This window comes from Equus quagga, chromosome 19 (assembly GCF_021613505.1).
Source record: "Equus quagga isolate Etosha38 chromosome 19, UCLA_HA_Equagga_1.0, whole genome shotgun sequence".
Lineage (NCBI taxonomy): Eukaryota > Metazoa > Chordata > Mammalia > Perissodactyla > Equidae > Equus > Equus quagga.
Window position 1 is genome coordinate 40,413,434 of NC_060285.1, and position 25,924 is coordinate 40,439,357.

The 25,924-nt window shown below is 36.8% G+C and overlaps 1 protein-coding gene across 7 annotated transcripts in view; it reads right to left on the reverse strand.

Moving 5' to 3' along the window:
* Nucleotides 1–25,924, reverse strand: part of NAV3 (neuron navigator 3) — a 351,215-nt gene that overhangs the window by 221,675 nt on the left and 103,616 nt on the right. For all 7 annotated transcript variants that reach the window (XR_006886093.1, XM_046645942.1, XM_046645941.1 and 4 more), the window contains exons 2-3: nucleotides 16,306–16,423; nucleotides 15,636–15,688 (exon numbers count right to left, since the gene is read on the reverse strand). Coding sequence is in view for 6 of the 7 variants with exons in the window: in XM_046645942.1 (XP_046501898.1) it covers nucleotides 15,636–15,688; nucleotides 16,306–16,423 (171 nt within the window). In the remaining variant the exon portion in view is untranslated. The remainder of the gene's footprint in view (nucleotides 1–15,635; nucleotides 15,689–16,305; nucleotides 16,424–25,924) is intronic.

The window sequence follows — 25,924 nt, forward strand, 5'->3', positions numbered from 1 at the left end:
TGCCACTTGATCATGTTGTATGATCTTTTTAATGTATTGTTGTATTCATTTTGACAATATTTTGTTGAGGATTTTTGCATCTATGTTCATCAGCAATATTGGCCTGTAATTTTCCTTCTTTGTGTTGTCCTTGTCTGGCTTTAGTATCAGGGTGATGTTGGCCTCATGGAATGAGTTAGGAAGCATTCCACCTTCCTCAATTTTCTGGAATAGTGTGAGAAGGAAAGGTATTAAATCTTTGAATCTTTGGTAGAAATCTCCAGAGAAGCCATCTGGCCCTTGACTTTTATTTTTGGGGAAGTTTTTAATTACTGTTTTAATCTCTTTACTTGTGATAAATTTATTCAGATTCTCTATTTCTTCTTGATTCAGTTTGGGGAGGTTCTAAGAGTCTAAGAATTTATCCATTTCTTCTAGATTGTCCAATTTGTTGGCATATAGTTTTTCATAGTATTCTTTTATAATCTTTTGTATTTCTGTGGTATCCATTGTAATTTCTCCTCTTTCATTTCTAATCGTATTTATTTGAGTCTTCTCTCTTTTGTTCTTAGTGATCCTGGCTAAGGGTTTGTCAATTTTGTTTATCTTCTTGAAGAACCAGTTCTTTGTTTCATTGATCCTTTCTACTAACTCTTTTGTTTCAATCTGATTTATTTCTGGCTCTAATTTTTATTAATTCTCTTCTACTGACTTTGTTTCTTCTTCTCTTTCTAGTTCTGTTAGGTGTTGTTTGAGATTGTTTATTTGAGATTTTTCTTGTTTGTTGAGGTGAGGCTGTATTATAATGAATTTCCATCTTAGGACCATTTTGCTGCATCCCAAATGAGTTGGTATGGTGTGTTTTCATTTTCATTTGTCTCCAGATAATATTTGATTTCTCCTTTGATTTCTTCAATGATCCATTGGTTGTTCAGTAGCATGTTGTTTAATCTCCACATCTTTGCCCCTTTCCCAGCTTTTTTCTTGTAATTGATTTCTAGTTTCATAGTTTTATGGTCAGAAGAGATGCTTGATATTATCCCAATCCTCTTGAATTTATTGAATCTTGCTTTGTTTCCCAACATATGGTCTATCCTTGAGAATGTTGCATGCACATTGAGAAGAATGTGTAACCTGCTGTTTTTGGATGGAGTGTTCTATATCCAAACTTTTTTTTTTTTTTTTTGCGGAAGATTAGACCTGAGCTAACTACTGCCAATCTTCCTCTTTTTGCTGAGGAAGACTGGCCCTGAGCTAACATCATGCCCCTCTTCCTCTACTTTATACATGGGACGCCTACCAAAGCATGGCTTTTGACAAGCAGTGCCATGTCCATACCCAGGATCCAAACCAGCAAACCCTGTGCCACCGAGAAGCAGAATGTGCGAACTTAACTGCTGCGCCATGGGCCAGCCCCCTATATCCAAACTTTTAATCCAATGATTTGTAAACTTTGCTACACATTAGAATCACCTGAGAAACTTTAAATCTATACATGCCCAATTTACACCACCATCAGTTAAATCAGAATGTCTGAAGACAGCAGCCAAATATCAGAACGTTTTAAAAATCCTCAGCTGATTCCAATTTGCAGCAAAGCTTGGGAACCAAAGCTTCAATCTATAGTCTTCAAAGAAAGTAACTCCATATAATTTCAACTTACCCCATGTGGACGCACTGTTCAGACGAGAGCAGTACATTGTTTTTTGTTAATTTGGACCATGATACTATATAATTCATGTGTTTTACATTTTATTCCTGAGGTATTAAAATATATATCTCCCTTTATAGTAGTAATGCTAGGAAACTCATTCTCAGTTCTGTGGGCACCCCATTTCTCATTTGGCTCAGGTGATAGTCATAGCTGTAGCTCATGGACAGTCACTCCCAGGACATTTACTTATCTATTGTTATGCCATGCACAATTTCTTAGGTCCTTCTTTCTGTGGTTTACATTTTTTTGGCATGGAAGTACTATGTTGCCTCTATTTTTCCTGTTAAATTTAAGTATGGCTAGATAACTATAAAAATATTGACTGTATAATGAAAATAAAACAAAAAGTTTCTAAGTTCTAGACACAGTCAATATTTTCAGGAGTTCCAAAACGTATGGGCACATGGAGCCTTGAGGCTTTTGGATTCTATGAAAATACTTAATGTTATCACAGTGGCCTAAACAAAAACACAGTTTTGCTAGAGTAAATATGAAAATGGACCACTGCGTGCATTTTCTTTACTGAAGACACTAAACCAATTCAATAGAAGTTGGTTCATATTTTTAGACCTGAATAGTTTCTGTTTGTATAATTAATATTAGTATCTTGGAGCACTACTGTTTAATTTTGTTTGTGTTCTATAAAAACAAACCATTCATTTATTCATTCATCAAGCATTTATTAAACTTACTTTATGCCTGGAATTGTGCTCAGTGCTACAGATATAAATTTCAAGATATAGCCACTGTCCTCATACTTTCTAAACAGCATCGACTCATTTCCAACATCTTATACTACTCCTATGAAAAATAGGAGCCATTTTTCAAAACGGAAATTTCTTTATTGTCTAATTTCAAAATTGTACATTTATCTTCACCCTGATGAACTTACTGAATATGAGCATCGCTAATTGCTAAATCACAAATTGGGTTTAAAATGAGGAAAAGAAGAGCTCTCATTTATCTTCTTTTATTAAAACTCAAGACAGGCATCAGTGTATTTGTGCCTTTACAGTTTTTTTAACCTGAGGGTCAATATGTGTTCTTGACATACTAATCATAGTTAGAGGCTATACTGGAAATATTTGTGTTTATTCACTTCACTGTTGAACAAACTATTGCAAAAGAAATGTGGGGTTTTTAATTAGCCCAGCTCCTTATTGAACTCACACACTTTAAGTGGCATGTTTTATGACACCTAGCCTTTCAGCATCCTTACTACAAAACTGGTACAACCTGTTTTTGGAATGTAACTGGGGGAATCTTCCATAATATTAACAAAATCACACCTTGTCTATTCACAGGTTTCTTTCATTTTTACTTATGGATATTTAATAGAAATTAAATTAGGTACTAAATATCTGAGCATGATTAATATCAACCTTATAGTTTGTGATTAACTTTAAACCACGGCACCAACACTCAACAATGAGTGATAAATTCATTCAGCATCTACTGACTGTTTATTATAGGCGAAGAGCTCTGCTAGATGGTGAAGGAATATAAAAATGAATTATAAGGTCTTTGCCTTTATCAGCCTGTAAAATAGTTGAAGAGACAAAAAGATTCATAAATCACCATAACACAAGGCATAATATGATAAATTTCAAACGAGAATTAGAAACAACACTGTATGACAGTGAAGAGAATGACATCAATTTTCACTACAGATCTGGGGAAAGCTTCACAGAAGAAGCATCATTTGGACTCGAAGGCTAAGTCCAATTTTGGTAAGGTTAGACAAGTGTCAGAAGGGGGAGTAGGCATGCCTAACAGAGAAACCAAGAGCAAAACTGCTCACAAGGATGCTTGAAAATAGATCATGCCAGTCTTTACTTTCTGCAATTATGTTTACAGAGCTAAATTTGGCCTGGAGCTAAATTGAAGAGGCTCTGTTGCCCCTTGGATTCTAAAATCACTACAATATAAAAAGCTAAATAACCATAAACTGGATAGCAGGCAATACTTCAAAGACTGAGTTTTCTCTATAGAGGCAGCGCATCCTCGTTAGGGCACGTCTGGAGTACTAGCTACTGCTGTTGTGAATCACACAGAGAAAAAAATCCAGTAGAATATAAATCAAACCTAACTTTTGTTTCTCTGGGTGGTGGATTCTTTTGTGACTTGTGCTATTTTTAATTAACTATACTTCCTATTTTTCATGATAAATGTGCACTGCAGTGTCAATAAACAAGTTGAATACATGTGATTTCAACCAAAAAGAAAAATAGATAAGATGGCTCAGTTTGAGCAAACTTCCATCCCATCATAGAATTCAAATTATTATATGGATTTCAGCCAAAGACTTTAATATAAATTTTTTTAATATAAATTTGGCTGGAGAATTAAAGTAAAATGTAGGAGTGTTGTTTCACTGGTTAAAATTTTTAAGATATTTGTCTGCATTCATTCACTTAACACTTACTTGTTCATTGAGACATGTCGAAGCCCTTAAAAATATATAGTTTTATAGGAGAGAAAGAGAGGTAATTCCAATGTAATGTGATGAAGGTTATGATCAGAGAAACACAGACTCGTAGAGAAGGATGCAGAAGAGTCTATTCCTGATCAGAAGTCAAAGAACTAGGAAAGGAAAAGATTATTAGTAAGTAAACTTATCTAACATGGTTACAAAGATATCTTCTTCTGAAGTTGCTATTACTATACCATTTTACAATGATAAAGTGTTGATTAGAGAATTAAACTGACATGCTCAAGGTTACAGAGAGAGAATATGTCAAAATAAAAGCCTATGTCATTAATCCCCACAGTTTTCTGCTTAAGAGGAAGCCTGGGCCAATCCCTGAAAAGTTAGGAAGGGTTAACCAAATAAGAGGATGCGGTGTGAGGTGAGCCCAGGGAACGAGCAATACGTGAACTGGTCAAGGTTGAGAAGCATCTTAGGTTAAGAGACCTGCAAAGAATTCAGAACAGATGGGAAGATTGAGAGTTGAACCTCACTTAAATCTTTCTCCACAACTTCTTTGTTTACCAATTTGAAAATAGGCAACTCCAAAGGTTGGTAGCCTTCAATAGCTTTCAAGAACCAATGTAGGAAGAGAGATCAGGCAGAAGGGACTCCAGGAACAAGACTCTAGAGATCTGGAGAATCTTGTAGCAGGAGACAAGGCCATAGAGATAAATAGGGGCTAGATCAGGAACAGTCTCCATGTTCTGCTAAGGGTCTAGGACTGATCTGAAAGCTCAGGGAGACAAAGCTGTGTTTTAAGCAAAAGAAAGAAATGATCAGTGTTGCATTGAAGACATATATCTTATATAACCACATGGTATAAACATCAATTTATTGATAGCAATAAAAGTTTCACAAATCAATTTCTACTCATACTATGAGCAATGCATTCTGAATTTTAAAAATTGGATTTTAGTGTATTTCATTAAAAAAGTGTCACTTGTATTGTGGGCCAGCGTGGTTGCATAATGCTTAGGTTTGTGGGCCCCTCTTCAGTAGCCCAGGACTCGCAGGTTCAGATCCTGGGCGTGGTCCTATACACCACTCATCAAAGCAAGCTATGGCGGTGTCCCACACACAAAATAGAGGAGGATTGCACAGATGTTAGCTCAGGGACAGTCTTCCTCAAGCCAAAAGAGGAAGATTGGCATCAGATGTTAGCTCAGGACCAATCCCTCACATACATACACACAAAAAGTCATTTGTAACATTTACTTCACAACACACTAGTTGAACAAGCTGCAGTAAAAATCCAATACTATATGTCAAAAATGGAAGCAGGGAAATTGTTTGAAAGCTACTGCTCAATTTTCTCCTCCACCACTCAACAACCTAGCACAGGAAGGGAGTCTATACAGAATTTTAAGCATGTATATGTTATTTACTCCAAATGCAAAACCCCTTTCATCTTCACCATAAACTCTGGTAAAGTTCATGTTATTTTTCCCATTCAATAGAGGCTTAGAGAGATAGCATACTTTGTATAAGTTTACACAATTAATAAATACACATTTAATAAATGCCACACTGTTTCCTACTTCTATAATTCAGACATTCTAACTGAGCCATTTCCAGCCTCTGACTCAAGCGCTCTCTACATGATTGACAGGTGGCCAGGACACAAGGCCTGGCACAAAATGGGTGCTCAGTATATATTCGGTTGAATATAAGGATGAAATTGTGTAGAGTGAAGGTAAAGACAGAAATAGTATGCAAAATCCACTTGTCCCATACATATTCTAAGTTTACAAGGCTTAAAAGTTTCCAAATTATTTTGCAAATATCTAATGCATTTTTATATCCTGGTAGATTAACACATAGAATGATTGATGTGGCCACAAGCCAAGGAATGCTGCCAGTCACTAGAAGCTGAACAGGTAAGGACCGGATTACCCCTGCAGCCTCTGGAGGGAGCACAGGACTGCTGACACCTTTTTTGGTCCCACGATGTTGATTTCAGTCCTGGCCTCCAGAACTGTGAGAGATTAAATTTCTATTGTTTTAAGCCACCAATTTTGTGATAATTTGCTACAGCAGCCACAGGAAACTGATACAATTAGCTACTCAGTAAAGCAACAGATACCAAAACTTTAGTAGGCCTAAGGATGAGCTGGGATCTGTCAGTATGCAGAAGTCCACGCATTGCCCTCTGAGTTTCAATTTGTTAAGTCTGGAGGGAGGGGAGGTGAACAGCGCAGTAATTAGGGGCCTCATGTCACTGCACTGCTAAGATACATGTTTGCCTGTCCCCTCTCAAGTTAGTTTGTGTTGTGGGATGGGGGAGGGGTAGGAGAGAGTAATTTTGCTTCAGACTTCCATTTGTTTTTTTGTTTAGTTGATCTGTGGTTAGATACAAGGAATCAGTTCATTAATTAAACATTACAGTATAATAATTAAAAGTTGTGCAGTGAAATAAAACTGGGTTTGCATCCAACTATTGCAATTTACACGTTGTAAGAAATTGAGAAAATTTTTACTCTCCCAAAACCTCAGCTTCCTTATCTGTGAAATGGAAAGGAAAACAGCACATATATATATCTATTCACACTAGGAATGATTTATATTAACACAGACATGCTATGACAGGATCATGTGTTTGTCGTGTATGTTTGAATAGATAGATGTATATATAGGTATAAATATAGATAGGGAAAACTCATGAGGATTTTAGCAGATAAAATTTTTTTTTCAAAATTTTTCTATTTTATTTTAACCAACTTGATAATTAATGATAAAGAATAATGAACATTTAATATTTGCTACCAATTATACATAATATTTAATCTTTGTTATAAGGTATAATTGCTAATGTAAAGTGTTATAAATATAAAACTATAAAAACTTCTTCAGTATTCCTTGACCTGAAGATAAGCTCTGTGGTTTGTAATAAATTCCTGCTTTTCAGTTTGTTCTGAAGAACCAAACAAGACAAGGGATCTTACTCTTTCATTATGAAGGGTAAAACTGTTCTAAACTTAGACAATATTTATTTATATTCAGGGCTAAAGTTACATCTAAGAATTAATTATTTGCCAAATGCATAATTTCACCACAAAATCGATAACTCCCTGTTATTTCACATGCCCATGCCCTCTCCCAACCTAACCAAAGGTTATATTCCTGCCATAGATGGAAGAAAAACACTTATTTATAGTGCAAGGTTGGGGGTTGGGGAGGAAAAGGGAGAGGAACCGAAACATTAGAAATGAAGGAAATGAGCCAGCTCTGATGGCCTAGTGTTTGAAGTCGGGTGCTCTTGTTGTTTTGGTGGCCTGGGTTTGATTCCAGGCACAGGACCACACCACTCGTCTGTCAGTAGCCATGCTGTGGCAGTGGCTCACACAGAAGAACCAGAAGGGCTTACAAGTAGAATATACAACTATGCACTGGGGCTTTGGGGAGAAAAAAAAAGAGAGAGAGAGGAAGATTAGCAACAGATATTAGCTCAAGGTAAATGTTTCTTAGCAAAAGAAAAAGAGAGCGAGAAGAAGGAGAAGGAGGAGGGATGAGGAGATGGAGGAGGAGGAGAAGAAAAAGAAGAAGAAAAGGAGATAAAAATACAAAGATTTGTATTCCAGGCCTTAATTTGTTTCACATATTTGCTAATAAGTTTAAAAGCAATTTGGCCTAGACTCAAATAGACATGAGACCACACACAATTCTTCTGCTTACTAAACAGGGACATAGGCAGCTTCAATGAGATCTAGTTCCTTTGTAGGTTTGCTGTGATGACTAAGTGAAAAACAGAAGCAAAGCGTCTCACACAGCACCAAAAAAATATGGTTGACATTCAATCAATAGGTGAATCAAAAAGTGATGCTGATAGTGCTGAATTCTCAGGTCCATCCCTAAAATTTGACATTTCTATGAAATGATTTCACCACACTTTTTGTTATGTTTGAAACATCACTAATACAAATGAAGTGGGCAATATGATTTTTCAAAGTGTAACCAGGAATTTCATGAACTTTTGTCTGTGTCTATCCACACAAGTCAGTTTAACTGAATTCATATTAAAATCAGTTAAATATAAGGGCATAGAGAAAATAGCTTGGGCACATCTACTGATTTTCAAATAATTCATCTCATCCAAGATGAACTTTTCAAATGATTATACTGAGATCAAGGGAACAAGATTCCTCCTATTTCATTTTCTTTTTCTCTCCTTATAAAAGCAATTTTTTATAAAATTAGTTAATCATCACAGGTTTTTAAGTTAAGAATATCACAGTTCATATTTAAAATGGCCTCGTATCTTAGTATACTGTTTTCAAACTAGGATTTTAAAAACTGGTCTGTTAAATATTTCACCAATGATTATCATAAGTGGTAATTTTCTAATACATTTCAAGAGAGGGATTGAAAAAGTGGCAGCAATAACTGCTTTTTTTTTAAAAAAAACTAGGTTATTGAAGGTAATAAATACCAAAGTTATGAAAAGATTGTTACAAAATATGTTTTCTAATACCAGGTATGATTGTATTTTGTGTTTACTGGGATACTAGCCTATCACTGGGAAACAATTTATAGCATTTTAAGTTAAAAAATCAGGATAGAGAGCATGCTAAATGTTTAAGAAAGTGGTCGATTCTCAAATATATAGTAGAAAGATTAACTACATTTTGCAGTGGTTATTATATGTACACATAAAGGCCACAAATTTCCCTCAAAAAAAGGGAAAAATTTTATATCTTCTCTCCAAAAAGAAAGAAAACATTTACATGAAGTCTGGATCCAATCCAAAATTCGTTATTTTATTTCAATTTCTATTTGTTCTACTAATGCTGCAAACCAATTTAAATATTGATACTCATGAAAAGAACATTTAACTATTTATTATATATTATAAAGTCAATGCAGAAAAGCATTCTTGTATTTTCAACATTTTCTAAATTTCTGAATGGCAGACCAGATAACTCTCATAATTCCAAAAAATATAATTTCCACGTTGCTGCTGTTTTTCTTTATAAATTAAACAATATAGTTTAGGAAATATCTTTCTGACCTTACTATGAATGTAGTTTTTAAAAGCTATAAAGATTGAAACCCAAATATATCTCTAAGATAAAATACTAAACAGAAACCATGGTCTTTGGTATTTTGTTAAATCAATCCAGCGAGTCAGTTCCAACGTACTTTAGAGTTCATCAGTCTCATTTCCGTATTGCAGAAACGAATGTAGACTCTGAGTGTTCACTGAATGCTTTTCCCTGGACCACGTAGTGAGAATTAGAATTCCAGTGACCACTGTCCTTTCAACATGACATACTTCCTCTTGAAGCCTCCATGCTATATCAATCGCTTCATTTGAACTTTAAATTACCAGTACACAGAGAAACTTCGAGAGACAAACTCAGTTTTAAAAATCATCAAGATATTCTAATAATTTAATATAAATTTCCTAATACTAGTAGTTTATGCTTATTCTTGCAAAGTTTGAGCCCATGCGAAAATAATGAAATCATTAAAGAAACTACAAAGTAGAGATTTTCATCTGGTATTTCTTTAGAGATCAGAGCTATATTTGTAGTAAAGCATTTGTCTTCATTAAGCTATCTTTTTCTAGACATTCCAGAAGAGGAACAGTTTCAAAATGGCAGGGGATCATGTGAATGGACTAACTTAGCAATATTCCACTCCTCTGACTCATAGTGCTAGAATCCTGCAGTATGCCATTTATAAGATTTTATTAAACCTTTAAGAGCATTCCAATATTTTATCTCTTCCCTATTTGGTTAAGAACCTCATCTTCTTATCTTATCTAAATAGATCCTTTAAAAGAGCAGCAATTACAAGCAGTGGCTGAAAGAACTAAAACTTTAAAGGACAGAGTACTGATAAAAGCACAGGATACTTTTACTATCATGAATAGTTTCACTGTCCAGATAACTGCAAGCCATAGAAATAGAATAAAGATGCCCGTGAAATCCATAACGGTGATTATTCTGGAAGCCACAACCCGTGGGGCATGGAATCAGAGAATTAAGGGAAGACTGAAACCTAAGTTTCCATCCTCCAGAAATAAAAAAGGAGAACAGGCACAAACGCTCCAAAATCCTCATATTAGCAAATTTTAAACAACTTGATGTGATAGAAAATGAGGTTGAAGGTTGTGGCTGAAAAACAATTAAGCTACTAGGCTGAGGCAAAGGCAGAGGCTAACAAAGAGAAGGACAGACTGTGAGTCACATTGCCAGATCCTTAGCTGTGCCATATAATCTAATTCTTGTTTGCAGCTATTTCACATAATCAAATTTCCTAATCCCTCTATGCATTTGTAAAGATTCATTTTTTTTTTTAAAGATTGGCACCTGAGCTAACAACTGTTGCCAATCTTTTTTTTTCCTGCTTTTTCTACCCAAATCCCCCCAGTACATAGTTTTATATTATTAGTTGTGGGCCCTTCTAGTTGTGGCAAGTGGAACGCTGCCTCAAGGTGGCCTGAGGCGCGGTGCCATGTCCGCACCCAGGATCCGAACCTGCGAAACCCTGGGCCACCGAAGCAGACCAAGAGAACTTAACCACTCGGCCACAGGGCCAGCCCCTGTAAAGATTCTTAAATATAACAGTCTATTTTATTAGCACCACGCTCTAACCAACTGAGTTAACTGGCCTGGTGCCATATGTTCTATTTTAAAATTTTTTTAAAAATTTGTTTTCAAAACAATTTTTCCCCTACATGTTTTACATTTTTGTCTAAGAACCTTGCACTTGTGCCTCTGCATTTCAAATAAATGTTGGGCATTTTTTCTGCTATTTTTAATCTGCTGGGCATTCTGGACATTCTTGGTATTTATAGTTTACTAATTTATTTCCTCATGTAATCTCACCGAAGTTGTGGCATGCAGCATATATTTTGAATCCTGATACCACCCACCTAGAAATTATTCAACAGGTGCCATCCACATTAGTAACTGCATCTTCAGATGAAGTTAAATATAGTGTTGACTAAGCTCCTGCAAACAAAGTTCTGTTTTTCAGGATGAGTTTAGTGTCAAACTTATTAAGGAAATATAACTATGACTTTGAAATTTAGAGTAAATATAAATCAAAATTTCTCAATAATCAAGCTAATAAACTGCTGAAAGGACAAATTCATATTTTTCTCAAATATGTGCTCATTGGTCCATGTTATTTAAAAGAATTATTTTTGAATCTTCTTTATCTATTATGAGATACCAGAGTTGAATTTTTCTTCATATTATGAGGTAACCATCACAGAATCACATGGAAAAGAAGGCATTAGGATTCTCTAATATTCTGAAGTTAACATATTCATTTGAATTCCTTCCATTTCTATTTAATCCACTTTCAAATACTCATATCTTCACACAACCATATCTGCTTGTGACATGACACAAAGGAAAAGCTATACCCATTCTTATCCAACATTAAATCCTCCACACAGAATTCCCATTTCCTCCTTTGCTACTCCCTTTAGGAGGATCATCACCGGTCTCCCTATTCCCTGGGACCCTCCCGTCTCCCTACTGCTTCCTCCTTCTCTGCCTTCTTCCCCTCTTGCAAAAATTCTCCTGACTTTGCCTTCCTCTCAAACTTGTATTTTTCATTCTTTCTTCAACAGGATACTCCTAGAAAGATTTTTCAAGACTCACTGGATATCTGCACCTCTTTGTTACTCCTTAACACACGATCACTCTATAGAAGATGTTTACATAAAGGTCACTAGCGACTATCTAATTTCTAACTACCAGAACTAACTTCCTTGTTCCAGTATACCAGAGAGTTGGCTATGTAGCATTTGACTGCATTTGCCAGATTCTGCTCATCTTACTTTGCCCTATCTCACTGGGTTAGCCTAAGTACTAGTCCAAGCTTGAGCTGCCCCTAAGGATTAAGAATCCACATCTGTTGATTGGCACTCTCAATGACGGCCTTACTCTCTCACCCTTTTCTGACTCTACACCTCTGTTCATCACACACATATTGATACTCCCCAGTGTGAGAACCTCAGCTTTCCTCCCTTCTAACTTTACACAGACCTCCTGTGAGATGTCATCCTTATCCATGGCTTCAGCCATTACCTCTGCACTAGGCATACTCTGACCAATTCGTTACTTCTGATCTTCAGAAACACGTCTAATTGCCTGAAGTCACCTCCTACTTGATGTTCCAATGCATACTTGTCAAAATGTAAATCTGTCATCCTCCCCTCTCCATCTTTAGCTTGTTTTCTCCGTCCATAATAAGCTACTTATCTAATGGTAACCACTAACTCATTCAGGCCAAAAAATTGGGGGCCATTTCATACTTCCTATACTCTTCATCTCCCACTTTCAATTGGAGACCAACACGTAGGTATTCTATAATTCCCAGAAAGCATCTATGGTAATCCTTTAACATTTACATGAGATCATGCCACAGTCCAGCTTTAAAAGTCTTCCAAAGGCTCCCCAACCACCATACAAACTCCTTACTTCAGCCCTTCATTATCAGGCTTCCATTGTCCCCTCCAAACACCTCTTACCATGCTCAAACCACAGTGGCCTTCTATCTGTTTCTGGAGCACACTGAGCTCACTCCCTTCGCATTACTTTTGCCCTTGCCTATGCAACACTGTTGCTATTATGTATTTAAATATTTTCTCCTCTGACCCTCAAGTGTCCCTATAACCTGGTATCTTTGGTGCTCAGTTAATATTGGCTGAATATGAACTACTGGCTGTTATGGGAATTCATCAATGTATTGTAGATTCATAGCACAAGAGAACTTCTATTCTTAGAGGCTTTAAACAATCCAACAAAGGTTATCAAGTTTGAAATTTAAATAAAGACAATCTGTGATTAGGAATAGTAGCAGACCTAGTTTTACCTTCCCTTTTTTTCTTTCTTTCTTTTTTTTTTTTTTTTGCTGAGGAAGATTAGCCCTGAGCTAATATCTGTTGCCAATCTTCCTCTGTTTTTTGCTTGAGAAAGATTAGCCCTGAGCTAACATCTATGCCAACCTTTCTCCACTTTATGTATGTGTTGCTGCCTCAGCATGGCTGATGAGTGGTGTAGGTCCATTCCCAGGATCGAAACCAGCAAACCCAGGCTGCCGAAATGAAGCACACTGAATTTAACCTCTACACCATGGGGCCAGCCCCAGTTTTAGCTTATCTTCTGTTGTTAAACACAAATAGAAACCAATGTTCATAAAAGATCAGAGACACAAAAAAAATCAAAGTAGTTCTATGAGTAAGGACAACACGCACTGTTACTAACGCAGCCCCCCTTAGTTGTTTATGCAATAAAGAAACAGGCCTCATCCTGTTTGGAATACATACAGGAATTCATAAGCCTAGTCATCCTATAATAATGCTATCTCCTCTACTCTCTTGTCTCAGATAAAATCTGGAACTTTTATTCATTAATAGCATAGCATCAATGCCAATTCTTAAGAACAGAGGCAAAAATAATTCAACCCAAAAAGGTACATTTATGTCTTATGTATTCTTCTGAATCAACATATTGGGAACATGCCAATTTCAGATTCAAAAGTCAACCATATCAGAAAAAATTAGTCTCCAAGTCATCCTTACTCAACATTCAGTGTGATTCCGACTAATACTTTTTGGCTGGAGAAACTACCCTTCTCACAACATTTGAATTTCTCAGGCTTTGATTTTTCTGATTTTTTTTTATCAGAACCAGACACATCAACATCACATGCATACTAGATGTCACATGACAATTTGTAGCTAACAAAGAGTAAGGAGTAACAAAAATTAACAGTTGGATACTCCTGAGAATATTTTTACAGATTTGTAGAATCTTTGCTACAGATGTTTCAGATAAATATCTAAGGACTGCTTCTCTATCCATACTTATGAGCTTTGGAGTTTTGGGGTTTTCTTTTCTGCCATGAAGTATTAGCTTGGCTGTTTATCAGATTCTCTGTCATCAGAATCAACTTGGAATGACAGCAGAGAAGGTAAGAGTTTTAGTATCCAACACTTCCTTCTGGTTGAAATAATAAAAGCAAAACCAACAGTTCTGGGTTTAGGAAACATAATATGTGATACTAAGGAATAGAGAGCTTTTTAATACAAAACCCTGAAAATCTTTTAATAGATGTTCATTCATGAATACGCTCTTTTAAAAGTCTGTAGCAATACCATTCTGCATTTACATTTCCAGTTTAGGTAGTAAAGTTCATAATTATATGTCATTATCATATCCTAATTAGGGTTCATTTTACAAACGAGAAAGCTGAGGCTCAGAGAGGTTACATGTCTTTCCAAACATCACACAGCTTTAATTGTAGCAGGATCTGAAGGTATTGTAATTCCTTTCAGTAGAACTTCAGAAAACAACTGTAATTAATTTCCATAGAGCCTGTTTGTGCCCAGAGTAATTGGATCAGGAAGTTTCTTTAAAACTGAAGTATGTTACAGAGAACCTTTCTTCACAGTGATTTTTTTCCCAGCAGCTACACAGAGTTCATGACATTGTAATAGGTCCTCAGAGTGCTCATTAAACATACACACACACACGCACGCACACACACACACACACTCCCAGATGTGCTAGTTAATCACTCTTTAAAAATAAATTTCTTTTTATTATTTTGGATTTCAGTTTTCTGACATAAAGTAAAGCAGGTCAGCAGGTCAAAAAAGTTCACAAATTTTTTCCTTCCTCCAGTCTCTGACAATGAAGAACTCATTAAGTTTATTTAAAATGTCTATTCTGTGCTAAAAAGAGTTTTGGAGGAGCCCCATTTTGTGGATTTTGGCTGTCCTTCCTGCTGCTATCTGCTGATGTAACTTCAGTTAAGGCATTTTATGCTTCAGGTTGTCCTATAAAATTAAGTAGTGGCTATTTAATTAAGAAAGGGTGAGTTTTTATTTCAGCAGTTTATCAATTATTTTTTTATAAAACTTTAAGCTTTCCCAGTTAGTAAAGACAAGAGAGGGCTGGGGAGAGACAGACCTGTAAATAGACGACTTTCTGGAAAAGGCTATGAATCATAGCTCACAGTCAGTCACTGCTCAGCAAACTTCCAGCAGCATGCCTTCAGAGCTATTTCCAAAAGTGTTGAAGAGTCCATGTGTTTACATTGGACTTTGTCATGAAAAAAGAAAATACTATTTATATATTTTTAAAATGCACATGGCAAGCTCTCTTCTTCAAACCAGTTGTTCAGACAAAAAGGCTCCACTTAAAATTGGAAATGGGATTTATTGCTACCAAGGCCAGTCTTAAGCTAAATTATCAGACACCAGAACAAAAAAATGTCAAGGACATGATAAAACACATGGAGATACGTTATCTGAGAGTCATACATGTTCAGCTGTGTTCATGCTATCACTTGTTCATAAATTGCACCCAAAGAAATGCATAGGATGTGATCAAATGGTTTCTTAAACAAGCAAGAAGACATGCAAAGGAAACTTTCAGTCCATTTACAAATGCAGTTATATCTGGAAGTGAAGATAAGCATTGTATTTAGAATAAATATAATTCTTACCATCTGAGATTGACTCCTAGGACATCCATTGATATCTTCAACTTTTTCATTTGCTAAAGCCAAGAAATAAAATAAAAGAGAGAAAAAAAGAACGACATGCTTAAGCAATGAAGTGAAACACAAAAAAAGGAGACTAAGAAAACAAAAACACCAAGCAAAATGCTGCTGCTACATCCACTCTGTCTCCCAGGCCGTGTACAAGAGGACACCCTTGCTAGCAGCCGCCAATTCCATATGCACGAATCAAGCAAAAAAAAAAAAGAGTGAGTGAGAAGGAAGTTGCTGCTAATTCTTTAGCCTGTGCCAAATGACTGCTGACATGAAACCTTTCACAATTGTCCCTCTGGATCAGGATACAGTTTCAAGGAATCTCAGAGTGTATGAGTTGCTCCAGCTAAGGAAATGCACACATGGGAGACATATGGTTTAATGAAGCATTCATTTCTGACAATTCAGTGTATGTAAAGATACAGTTCTAGCCATTTAAAAGTATGGCCAAACCGCCTTTTTCAAACATTCTCGCACAAACATTTTTAATTAAATCACAGGAGAGCTACATTAATCTCAGAGACACATGGACCAAGTTCATATGCATTCAACATAAATTGTATTTTACCAAACGGGGTGGGGGCAGAGAGTCTCATGGTTTCTCTCAGAGGGCAGCTCTTACCAATGATCTGGATGATTTCAGCTAGCAGTACTCCATCTGCAATGTCTTGTTGCAAATCCTTGATCAGACGCTTGTGGCCCGATTTTGCTAGGTAGTGGTTGGCCCAGTCAGTGTAAATCTGTTGAACAGAGGCAGGGAAGAAGTGAGATGGGATGAGGGAAAAGAGAGACAATAAAAATGCTTCAGACAAATGTTGGATTCAAAGGGAAGCTATTCTGGATCACATTCCAGTTTAAGCAGTCATAGCTGAAAGGGAAATAGTTGTAAAATAATTTTTACACAGCTCTTTCTCCCACTTATCTCTTGTTTCAAAGGGGTATGAGTCACTCTCTCTGAAACCAGGGACTAGTCACTTGTGACACAGCAAAACTCCCCTCCCAGATGACTACTGAGGAAACTCCTGTTTGCAAATCAGTTTGGGTTCTCACTCGTTTTCCCCTGGTTCCATCATGTTGAAAATAATCCTGCCTGTCTTTGTAAAAGGAAACCACCTGGACTGATTTATATAGGAAGGCTACTATAAAAATTTGTGTTTCTCTGAGAAGACTTTATTAAATTTGTCATGTGAGATACTGCATGTGACAATATTTTGTCATCATTTTATGAAATAACTGTGAATGCCTTAGATTTTTTATTTGGACTGTCCTCTCCTATTTAAGCTCCTTGAAGTGTGTTTATATAGGATAATAGAGGAAGCAAATGCAGTTATTATATATAAATTACAATATAGAATTGGGGAGTTGATTACAAGTCACAAGGTTGGCAATTTGACATAGAGTGGAGGGGACTCTTCAGTAACAGATTATGATATAAAGAAAAGCTGAAACTGTTCAAAAATTTCACAAAAATAAAATGTTGCTAATTTTTCAATGTTATGGGGCACCTGCTAATGTAATGTAGCCCAATTGTAAGGAAATAAATAAGGGTTAAAACTTTTCAATTTCATGGGTGGCTCATATGGACACATTTGTAAGTTTATTACAAGGCAGACTATGATACGTAATGTAATAGAAGAACGCAAAACTTGAAATGAGAATAGAGGAGGGGAATTGGCTAAGATATATACACATGGAAATGTGTTATGGAAGACTGGAATTAGAACTGGGGACATAAGGGAACCTGAACATAAGGAGTGAGGGAAGGGCCTCCCCCAGAGAAGGTATGAGATACAGAAAGGCAAAGAGGCAGAGGAATCAAGGGCATATGTTAAAGCTGTAATTAAGACAGGATGCCTGGAATTAGACTGGAAAGGCAAGTTGCATCTTACAGTCATGAGCACTGAAGCCCAAGCAAATGGTAAAAAAACATTCTTTTTCATTTCTAACAAAACCAATACACATATTTTTGTAAAAATAAAATAAAATAAATCAGAAGTGTAGAAATTAAATTTCAGAAGTGAAAGTCTCCTCACAACTTGCATCTCCCATTTACTTTTGAATAATTTGGTATGAATAGTTCTAGAGTTCTTTTGTTTGCCCACAAACTTCACCACATTACACATACACACACAATAGGATTTTTAACCAAATCTGGCTCACATTTTACATCTCATTCTGCATTTTTCAACTTTTAATGTAACATTTTAATAACATTTGTAAAACCATTTCACATATATTTATCTCACTATTTTTGATGTTATTTTGTACATAATATTAATCCTGCTATTAAAGGACATTCATTTAAATATGTTTCCACTACATCTGAAGTTGTAAGAAGCATCTTTCTATATGTATCTTTGCACATTCATATGCTAGTATGTTTACAGGACCAAAACTTAAAAGTGGGCCTGCTAAGTTTTTTAATGGATCCTAGGTACAAACATTCCAAAGTGCAATATAGAATAAAAAGAGAATGTTTCTTTATTTTAGAAAATATGAAGTGGCATCTTAATGCATATGTAGTGGTGATGAAGCTTCCTGAAAGACACAAATAATTGGCAGCATCCAGTTGCATAAGAAAAACATATATGACAACAATATTACATCTCCTTTCTCCATGTCCATGATCTTCTTTATATTCAAGATATTAAAGTGTGAGAAAAATCACTTGCACAACTGTTTTCTGAACTAGAAAAGAAAATACAGGATTTTTAGATAGACTCCTATTTGGTGATCATTTTCTTCAATTAAGATTTTATTCTATTTGTACTATTACGAACTTTTATTTTTATAAGGATTTACATTGTTTAGAATCTAAAACATTGAGCACATCCCCCTCATCTAAGCATCAATCAAATGTTTGGCCTTCTGGTAGAAATTTCAGGTTGAGCCAGACTTGATCTGAGTTTATCCTCACAGGCAGCAAGTTAGAAGGACCAGTTGATTGACTTTAAAGGCTCCCAAAAAGATGATAAATGTGAGTTCTGGAGTCAGGTAGACCTGGCTTTGAGGCCAGCAGACCACTTACCACCATTGGGACCTTGAACAAGTTACTTATACTTTCTAAACCTCAGATTCCTCATCTGCAAAATAATGATAATAATACTTACGTTATAAGATTGTGTCAGGACGAAAGAAGATAGCACTTGTGAAGTCCCTGTCACAGAGTCAGCCCTGAAGAAATGTCCGCTATTATCATCATTGCAGCATCTAGTTTTATTTGCTATGATGGCTTTCCAACAAATATTTCTTAAAGTTAATGTTTTGCAGAGGTTAAAAAATTTGAGAGGATTGGCAGTAGAAGACTGAAGAAATTGTATTCCTCACTTCTGACACTACTCACATCTCTGACTCTCCTGCCTTCTAATTCACTGGGCCACAAATTTTGTCCATTATCCAAACTCACAGGGATGTATCTAATTTTAAGGCCGCAATGTTCTCATCCAGGCCTGTAACGTCTCCATCGTGACACCATCTCCTTCAAACTCCATATTGCATGGAGTTTGCTTTAAGAAGGCATTATAGAAAAAATACTTATTTAAATACACATAGAATGGAACGTATTAAAAATGAAGATAAGAATACTTTCATTCTCCAAACGCACGTCAACAGTGCCTTAGACTCTATCCAAATCCCTCCTGGGACCTAGGTGAGAAAACAGATGGGAAGTCAGCTGGTTGGCTTCAAGACCTTGTTGGGAAAGCCTCTGATTTAGCTCATGAAACATTTTTCACTTGGTCCAGGATTTCTTCCAGAGGAATCCTAAGCCTAAGTGCTTTGATTTGTCCGGCATCTCTAACATTGGAAACTTTGCTCAGAGAATAGCTCTGACTTTAATTGCAACCAGTAAAATCAATTCAGACTACAAAAATGAATTTAAAATAAATCTTTATTGAAAAAATAAGTCCTATATACTTTATTTTACTTATTCTTTATAATAAACATATGTAAAAGATACTCGAGACCCTTTAAGTAAATCAGTACCTTTTAAAATGATGCTTTCAAAAACAACTTGTAAATATATTTTTTGCATGTTATATATAGATATGCATACTTTTCTGTCTTTTAAAAAATAAAAATAAAAATTTTTAAAAAGTAGAAATACGAGGTGTATCTTTAATGAGACAGTCTTCAAGCAAAGGACACACGGTATATAAATGTACTTACAACTCACCAATAAACTTATATAATATTCTGATGAGAGAGGAAACAAACAACCTTGCCAACTGTCATTAGAAACTGTTGTCCAAATAAATACAACAGGACGGTGAAATCATGTCCAGATTTTGGGTCTGAACTCACAGTTGACCTTGATTCATTTCCACAAAAAATAATCACAGTATTTATCCTGCTAGCCTCAGTTGAATGAGCTACAAAATGTGTGGTAATGTATTTTGTAGGATTATGGAATGAATTAAATACAGGCTTTTGTGTGATGTTGACGTAATTAGGAAAAATATCAAATAAAATCATAAATCAATGTTTGGTATTTTCTGCCCCAGAATCATTGAGTATTTTAGTCATCAAGGTTCTGGCCAAAGCTTTAAATATGATTTACTCTAAACATTTGAAGCAGTTTTCCTCAACTGTTTTAACTGCAATATTATGAATATAAATGTCATCTCATGTAATAATTATATTTTATATAATTCAGAAGAAGTAATGAGATTGCATTGACCAAAGGGCTACTTAGAAAGTCTAGCACAACTGTATGCACAATAATTCATTTATAGTAATTAAAAAATAATAGAAATCAAAGGTACCATGGCATATTCTATATGTCATATTTATCAGCATGAATTTTAGGGCCTATTAGACAATAACATGTATTCTTTGAGGAAAATTCTATATCATTTTGGAATTTCTGCTCTGGCACTTAATATCCATGCGGGCATTCATTGAACATTTATTTTCTCTCAGTGCCAGAATTTTCCCATCTGTAAAACGGCAATAATCATATTAATTTACTAATGGGATTATTATGAGTATTGAATGAATTTATACTTCTGGAATATGGCTTTTCACTTAATAAATATTTGCTAAATGTTAAATATTATTACTAGTTCTGTTTTAATATGAAATATGTTTATATTAATTATAATGAGAAGTTAATTAACATTTTGAAACATTATTCATTATCAAATCCTTAAATCTTAGTTATCCACCCAAATGTAGTAAACCTAATTAATTAAGGAAAACTATTGCAAGCTGTAATGATCTCTTAGCACAGTCTTTTGCTCTCATAATATTTCTTTTACAGTGTTCATTTTCATTATAAAATAATAGAGTAAAATAGAATGCAATATATAAAACACTATATAGCTTTTGTACAGTGGATCTGTCACAGTAAAAAAATCAGAAGATCCACTTAGATTCTCATGGAGTCCAAAATTTTTGTTTATGATGATTTTTTTTTACTACTGACAACATAACACACTGCCTTTGTGTATCACTGCAAGCTGCCCCTGAACTTTTTAACCACTATTTATTTTAGTATTTGATGCGTGTATTATATTATAAGCAACCTAACAGCTATATGAAAATGATTATGACTTTTTATTATTGCATACATTACACTGAGCTGTTTCAATGAGATACAATACTTTATTTTTATTTATTTATTTTAAAGATTGGCCCTGAGCTAACATCTGCTGCCAAACTTTTTCTTCTTCTTCTTCTCCCCAAAGCCCCCCGAGTACATAGTTGTATATTCCAGTTGTGAGTGCCTCTGGTTGTGTTATGTGGGACACCGCCTCAGCGTGGCCTGATAAGCGGCGCTAGGTCCGCGCCCAGGATCTGAACCCGCAAAGCCCTGGACCGCCAAAGCAGAGCACGTGTACTTGACCACTCAGGCATGGGACCGGCCCCTACAATACTTTATTTTTAATAAGTTCTACATGATCAAAGAAATGTAGAGAATTAACAGGAGAAAGACAGACTCTTCATTCAAGTTATCTTGAATAGTCTTATCTTTGATAGAAAGACACTAATTTATAACCTGGTTAGAAGATATTATGAATGTAGTCAGATGATTTTTAAATATTAGCTGATCTGGTTTTAACCCTGCACTTATTTATACACATCAGTTTTTCCCTAATATGCAAGCAGTAGCAATACATTCTGATAAATACTGCTCTCTGGTATATTCAAACTACTGTCTTTGAGAAGTCAAATAGGTTCTTCCCACCCATAGCAGACAGAAATTGTGTTGAAAACCAAGGATTTCAATGGCAATAACTGAGCTTCTACATTTTAGAAAGCACCAAAGGACTAAGCACGTACAAGGTAAACATAAATGGTAGATTAGGGAAGAGTGATCAATGATGAAAGTATTTTTCCCACAAAGAGAAAAACTAGTACTGGGAAGAGAATTGGAAGGAAGGGAAGGTCCTGAGCAGAGACCTAACAGCCCACCTCTCTGGGCTGAGTTTTATAGTAGCATTTAGACCTGAGAAGGGATTCACAAAGCACAAGACCTACCACAACAATATAGGAAAGCATCCATGTTTTTCCAATTCCCTGAGAACCATATGGAATTATCTAAGAGAAAGTCAGTGATTCTAAAGAGCACTTGAAATCAGGACAGCAAGGCTGCACGGACCTGACACAGAAAAAAGTACAAAAAGCAAAATAGATATGAGGACAGGTTATAATATATCCTATCTGACAGGCATCATAAATTTCAGCACTCACCAGAGAGGAGTGCTGGTGGGCACCAATGGCCATAAACAGGAAGTGCCATGATAGCAAGTAACCATGCTCGCTAACCCTCCCCAGCCTATCACTTTAGGGAGACAAGATGCACAAGTGAAGGGGAAGAATCTGGAACTGAGTGGGCCTTTCACTCACAGACAGAGCTATAAACCAGAAGTGACTGAATATCTTGAATTTAGAGAAACAAATTTTCTCTTAACTGTAGAGAAATAGAGATTTGAGAGGTAAACTTACATATATATTCTTTTTTAAAAGCTGTAATTTTGTATACATTGGTTTTATGACTCAAAATTCCATGAATGGTAGGCAATGTTGGATAAAGAAGGTTGAAAAAATACAGTATAGAATTAAGACATGAAACATGCTATTTTTAGTCAGTTTGAAATTCGATCACAAACTGGATCTTCAGTTACTGTCACAGAACTGACATGACCAAGAGATCCATGGAGTCCAATCTCATGACTGTGGCAGACCTTCTAGAAATCTCAATGCTGAGGTCCAGGTGGTACTTTAGTTATGCATCCTCATAACAACATTTCAGTCAACTGTGGACTGTACACACTATGATGCTCCCGTAAGATTAGAACCAACTAGCCTAGGTGTGTATTAGGCTATAATATCTAGGTTTTTGTAAGTACTGTGAGGAAGGAAGAAATTTTCCTCTACCCTTCTAGGTTCTTCTGGTGGGTCTAAGAATTAAATTGACATGAGACAAACTAACAAGAGAAACACAAACAAAAGTTTAATCACATGTATACATGGGAGAAACCCAGGAAAACAAAGTAACTTGCCAAAATGCCTGGAAGCCTTCACCTTAAATACCATCCTCATCTAAAGGCAAAAGAAGATGTTGGCAGTGGGGAGAGTCAGAGAATTCAAAGGGAAGGAAGGCAATTCAAAGGTAGGTGAAAAGGCGCAAACATTTGGAAAACAAGTGGTTTTTTTGGCCACAGAAACAGAACAACACAGAGGGAGCCCATCAAACAGGTATTTCTAGGTTCCTCCCTGTCTGCCACCTAGTGCATGTGATGCTAAGGTGATAGCTCGTTTCCTGAGACAGATTTTTTTTATCTGAACTCTTTTAGGCAACTAAGGGGGAGGTAACAAGAAAAACTGAGTCTTTTATTTCTTAAAAATAATCAGCCTAAAATAACCCTCATGTTAAAGAGACACATTTTGGAATGGCAAATTTTGTTCCCCTTCAGTACACTTTATGATGTTCTCATGACGACATTGACTAACAACACATTTCTCAGAATGCACCCCTGTCGTTAAGCACATGACTATATCATGAATTTAAACCCATTGAAAACTTCTGGTAACATTGATATTATCCCAATATATGTAATAGATTTGCCAAGTAAATGTTTCAACCCAGCTAGTTTCTTTCTCAGTTTTTACATCAAGGAAATTGCTGTTTATGAAGTTTTTAAAAAATTTCAAGTTTTAAGGTTAATTTAAAAGTGAATATTAATGAGTCAACAACCCCAGAAAACCAGTAGGCAGTCTAGGAAGGGAGGCAAATTCTGAAGTAAATGTAAAAGGAACTCTGATAATTTCCTTTTACTTTCTTCTTTATTTCTCACATCCAATCTCTGACCCAGTTCTGTTAATTCTATCTCTTTAATACCTCTTGACCCTTCCACTACATGACTGCTATAATTACCCTGGTTCAGCTTCCTCATCTCTCACCCAAATTGCTTTCACAGTCCTAGAAACAGACTCTGAGTGTAGGTAGGCTAAACTTAAAACTCTTTTACACACTATAGCTAGTGATTGCTTTAAAACGCAAATCTGATTGAGTAATTTACCTTCTTACCTAAAAACCATATAACTCCCACTTAACTTCAGAAAAATGTCTCCTGGAGATCTCGTCAAGATGGCGGTGTAAGGAGAATATGAACTCATCTCCTCCCACGAACACAACCAGGTTACAACTATTTTTGGAAAAATTACCCTGATTAAAAACTGAAAACTAGATAAAAAGAACCCCCACAACAAGGGACAGTCCTGACAAAGGCAGGAAAGGCAGAAATTGCTTCTGGAGAGGAAAAAGGCCGCCTTCGGGAGCAGTGGAGCTTCTCAGCTGGCCAGGTGGGAGCCACCCTGAGGTACACAGCCCTCCCTGTAGGAGTGAAGTCCAGAGCGGGGGCGATACTGCTATAAGCATACTTCAGACTAAGCCCAACTGAGTCGGGGGCCTTACTGTCTGGCTTTGCTGGCTATTAACTGCAGCGAGGATACCCCCAGAAAAGCTATCGGCTGAAAGCTGAAAAGACTCAGGTCTTAAAGGGCCCATGCACAAACTCACTCATTGCAGCAACCTAAAATCACCAGAGAGAAGGTTGACAGTCCTTTGGTAAAACAAGACTCACCTAGTGGGCTCTGGGGGCATCTTGGTGAGAGGAGGGACCTCTCCAGAGACTGAGACATTGGTGGGGACCATTGTTCTGAGCTGGTCCAGGCATGCTGACACGACCCTGGTGGGGGCCATTGAGGTTCATCCCCTGGCCTGTTAGCCCAGGGGTCTGCCACGCCCACTGGAGCACAGATTAAATCCAGTTCAGCCAGGGCAGGCAACCCACCCTAGGGACTGGCCCCACCTAACAGCAAGCCCTCAGGCTACTTTTCAGCCTGCATTGACTGGATGCCTTCATCCTCTACAGGCAGGCATGGGTGTCTGCCTCTGTGGAGCAGGGCCTGTGTGATGACCAGGTGAACTGTTGGGGGCATTGATGGAGAGGTGGGGGCCTCTGCAGTGTGGCATCGGGGTACGCTCCATGGGGTTGAGAAGTGTGCACGGACCAGCACTGTGTTGATGGTGTATGTGGTCCTGTGAGGGGTGAGGCTTATCAGCAGCAGATGACCTGTACTTCAGGAATAGTCATAATAAGGATCAGCCCCACTTTCCAAAGCCTGAAACAATTGAGGGCTCCCATGCCTAGGGCCAGCCCCACTCAGCTGCACTCCTCGGAAAACTGACAACAGCCTTGTAGGCCTGAGGCCTATCACAACTGTAAACCCCTGAGCCTAGCAACAAGCTACTCTGGGTACCAACCTAATTAAGAGGAAAATTGCAATAGGAGTGTGCTGATAGACTTTGTAGCCAACAGTGCTGAGGCTCCCCAAACTGGATTTACAAACACCTGGCCAGGGAAGGAAAGATTAGACTCCCTGGGTACCTGCAGTGGGAGCAACGCTGCCACAGCAGAAGGACACAAGTAGCCCACAAAGGGGTCACTCCTGGATCTTCTGGACTGGTGACAAGAGGAAAGCACACTGCTGGGCCTCATAAGGCATCTCATACATAAGGCCACTTCTCCAAGATCAAGAGACATAGCCAACTCACCTATAAGCACAGAGAAAGAGGCATAATGAGGAGACAAAGGAATGCTTTCCAAGCAAGGGAACAGGACAAAACCCCAGAAAAAGGACTAAATGAAACAGAAACTAGTGACTTACTGACAAAGAGTTCAAACAAAATATCATGAGGATGCTCACAGACATGGGGAGAAGAATGGATGAAC